At 48.6% G+C, this 3377-nt stretch overlaps 1 protein-coding gene across 1 annotated transcript; it reads right to left on the reverse strand.

Annotated features, from left to right (window-relative positions):
- Positions 1-1349: 1349 nt before the first annotated feature.
- On the reverse strand, positions 1350-3107 carry PIGM (phosphatidylinositol glycan anchor biosynthesis, class M). The gene has a single exon (XM_011957209.1). It carries the CDS (start codon positions 2833-2835, stop codon positions 1564-1566), a length of 1272 nt encoding a protein of 423 aa, XP_011812599.1. The 5' UTR covers positions 2836-3107; the 3' UTR covers positions 1350-1563.
- Positions 3108-3377: the final 270 nt, after the last annotated feature.

The raw sequence follows: 3377 nt of genomic DNA on the forward strand, positions 1-3377 counted from the left end.
CCGGGTTCACACCATTCTCCTGGCTCACCCTCCTGAGGAGCAGCTGGGACTACAGGCACCTGCCACCAGGCCTGGCTAATTTTCTGTATTTTTAGTAGAGACGGGGTTTCACCGTGTTAGCCAGGATGGTCTCAATCTCCTGACCCTGTGATCTGCCCACCTCAGCCTCCCAAAGTCTTTGGATTATCTTCTAAGCCTCCACATTTAATATAGAAGTTAAAAACTCTTTGAAACAATACTAAGCACCTTAGTATTATTTAATACTTTTATATCTAAAAAGTTGTCCTTTCCTTTTTTTTTTTTTTTTTTTTGAGACAGGGTCTCTCTGTTGCCCAGGCTGGAGTGCAGTGGCCCCATCTTGGCTAACTGGAAAGCGTTTTTTTTTCTGCTGTTTTTTGGGGAACCTGCTCATGTGTTTTTTGTCTGTTTTTTTTTTTTTTGAGACAGGGTCTTGCTTTGGGCTCAAGCAATTCTCCCACCTCAGCCTCCCATGCATCTGTGACTACAGGGGTGCATCACCATGCCTGGCTAAGTTTTTTTATTTTTTGTGAAGACTAGGTCTCACCATCTTGCCCCGGGTGGGTCTAGAACTCCTGGACTCAAGCGACCCTCCCACCTCAGCTTCCCAAAGTGCTGGGATTACAGGCAAGGGCCACCATACCCAGCCTAAGAATATTTTTTGGATTTTCACAGCTGTCAGGAAAGTTTTAGAAAGAAAAGATAGGGGTTAAAAGTTGAGACACAGCTTAAGACAGAAGCATTGTAAAACAGGAACAAATACTGGCTTAAACCTGATGTCTCTAACTATATTCCTCTATTTTAAGAATCTTTTAGTATCTGATAGTTTCATAAGCCTTTCCACTTTCCAATATGTAACCTTTTAAGGGAGAAGACCACCCCTCATATTGTCTTATGCCCAATTTCTGCCTCCAAAGAAAGGAAAAGTAAAAACTAAAAGGCAGAAATGAAATCCACAAGCAGACAGCCCGGTACCACACCCTGGGCCTGGTAGTTAAAGATCGACCCCTGACCTAATTGGTTCTGTTATCTATAGATTACAGACATTGTATAGAAAAGCACTGTGAAAATCCCTATCCTGTTTTATTCCTATCTAATTACCGGTGCATGCAGCCCCCAGTCAGGTACCCCCTGCTTGCTCAACCGATCACCACCCTCTCACGCGGACCTCCTTAGAGTTGTGAGCCCTTAAAAGGGACAGGAATTGCTCACTCTGGGAGCTCGGCTCTTGAGACAGGAGTCTTGCCCATGCCCCCGGCCGAATAAACCCCTTCCTTCTTTAACTTGGTGTCTGAGGAGTTTTGTCTGCGGCTTGTCCTCCTACACTTTATTCCCACCATGTCCCAAATAAACGAGTCCTAGGATTTCCTAGAAGGTGGACCTCAATTATTTTGTCCCTTTTATATACAAAACAAACATTCTGTTGGAACACGGAAACTTTCACTAGAATCCTTAGAATGTTCAGAAAAAATGTCCCAAAGCTCTCTTCTGGTCCATACAAGACAATCAGAATGTAACACAGTAGCAGAAGGTGTGGGACATACACTAGTCATATTTGATTCTCTCTGTCAGGGGTTCTTCTTTGTAATGGGAAATAATTTGAATCAGGATGGAGGAGTTGATAAGAAGGAAGAACAAACCAGCTAACCAGATAAACAGAAAGGTGTTCTTTCCTTGAAACTCAAGAACATAGGCAGGAGCCAGCCATAGGGCCTGCCCTATAAACCATAACATTAGGAGAACTACAGCTCTTCTCCAAGTCATTCTTACTAGTGGCATCACAAGAGGCAGTAAGCAGAGGTACCAAAGAAAGTACTGGGAGGTGCAGACTTTGTTAAAAGTCACAAAAATGGATGTATGAAGAAAACAACAAAAGACGAGGTCTCTGTAATAGGCGAAAGACACAACTGAAAGCAAGATGAACTGTGGCAGGAATGCAGCAATTCCCAGGGAAAAACTCCACTTGCTCTCTGCAGTCAAATACAGCATGTAGAAGTATGGAGAAAAGTTGTGACGGATATCCCGCCTAGTCAGGTGATAAAAATAGGTGTGCTCCAAAAATTCCCAGCCGTACTCATAGTAAAAACCAAAGCTCAGGGCAAAAAACGTGAGTCCAGCAACTGCTACGAACAGCAGCACAGCCCGATCACACAGCCTCTTCAGGAGCTCGTACAAACGAGCCTGGAAACTATACCGGGATTGACGGAGGCTTTTATCATTGTCGCGATCTGGAAGCAGGTGGAGAGTTATGGGAAGGATATAAGTGACCGGATATATCTTCATATGCACCGCGAAACCATAGAACACAGCTGCACACGCGACGACTCTTTTCCTTATCAAGTACAGGACCATCAGGACCAGGGAGGCGACAATCGAGTCCGCATTACCTCGACTGGATACTGCCATAGGTAGGGGGTTAAGAAGCCAAAAGACACAGTAGCCACAAGCCTGGCGGCGCCCCAGCCCCTTCAGCAGCAGCAGGCGATATAAGAGGAAAGCGGTGAGGAGGTCGCAGCTGATGAAGAGAAACTTTCCAAAGAGCTCGCTGAGGTAGATGTTGGGAGTGAGGAGCCAACCCAGCAGCGGGGTGTAACGGTACGTGGCTCTCAGGTAAGGCGAGCGCCCCTCCGTGACAAAGCGTGCGGCATCGGTGAATACCTGGTAGTCAATGTCCGTATACCTCACGTGCAGGGTCCGGTCCTGGAAGACCCCATAGAAAACCAGGGCGACTCTGGCTAGAAAGGCCACACCAAACATGCCGGCAGGGGCCAGATTCAAGTTAAGGAGCCATTCACCCCAGTGCTTGGTCGAGCTCATGATCTGACTGTGCGACAGCTGCTCAGCCCCAGCTCCAAACTGCCTTCGTACCTCTAACCTTCCCTTCGGTTCCTCGCAGCAGGTGGCCGCCGCATCTCCCACCCGCTAGGCTGCCAACCGAAACAACTGCGGACTACCACTTCCGGCATGAAGCCCCGCCCCCGTATTGCTACCTGTCTCCAGCCCCGCGCGGGATTCTCAGCCGCCGGAGCCAAACACTTGCCTTCCTCTGGATAGGCGGTCTCGCTTCCGCTTCTTCTTCCGGCGGAGGCGGGATTTCCGGTCCCTGGGCGGAGAGACGTCCGCTTGCCGGGAAATCCGGCACTGGATTCAGGATTTTATGGAGCGGAGTGAGATTTCTTCGTAAGTGACAACCCCCAGCCCCACCGCCCTTTTCCCGCGCCCCGTTTCCAGTCCTCAGAGGAAAAGCCTCCAACGCGCAGCGAGCTGCGGGCTGCGCGCTACATCCCTCAGTCCTGGGCTGGAGACCCGAGAGTGAAAAATGTAGGAGTGAAAGGAAGATAAGCCTTCTCATGCTTTAC

Source organism: Colobus angolensis, unplaced genomic scaffold (assembly GCF_000951035.1).
Source record: "Colobus angolensis palliatus isolate OR3802 unplaced genomic scaffold, Cang.pa_1.0 Scaffold439, whole genome shotgun sequence".
NCBI classification, from domain to species: domain Eukaryota; kingdom Metazoa; phylum Chordata; class Mammalia; order Primates; family Cercopithecidae; genus Colobus; species Colobus angolensis.

What these genes read in the sequence shown, in the direction of transcription:
- PIGM (XM_011957209.1), bottom strand. Translation starts at nt 2,835, where the DNA reads ATGAGCTCGACCAAGCACTGGGGTGAATGGCTCCTTAACTTGAATCTG.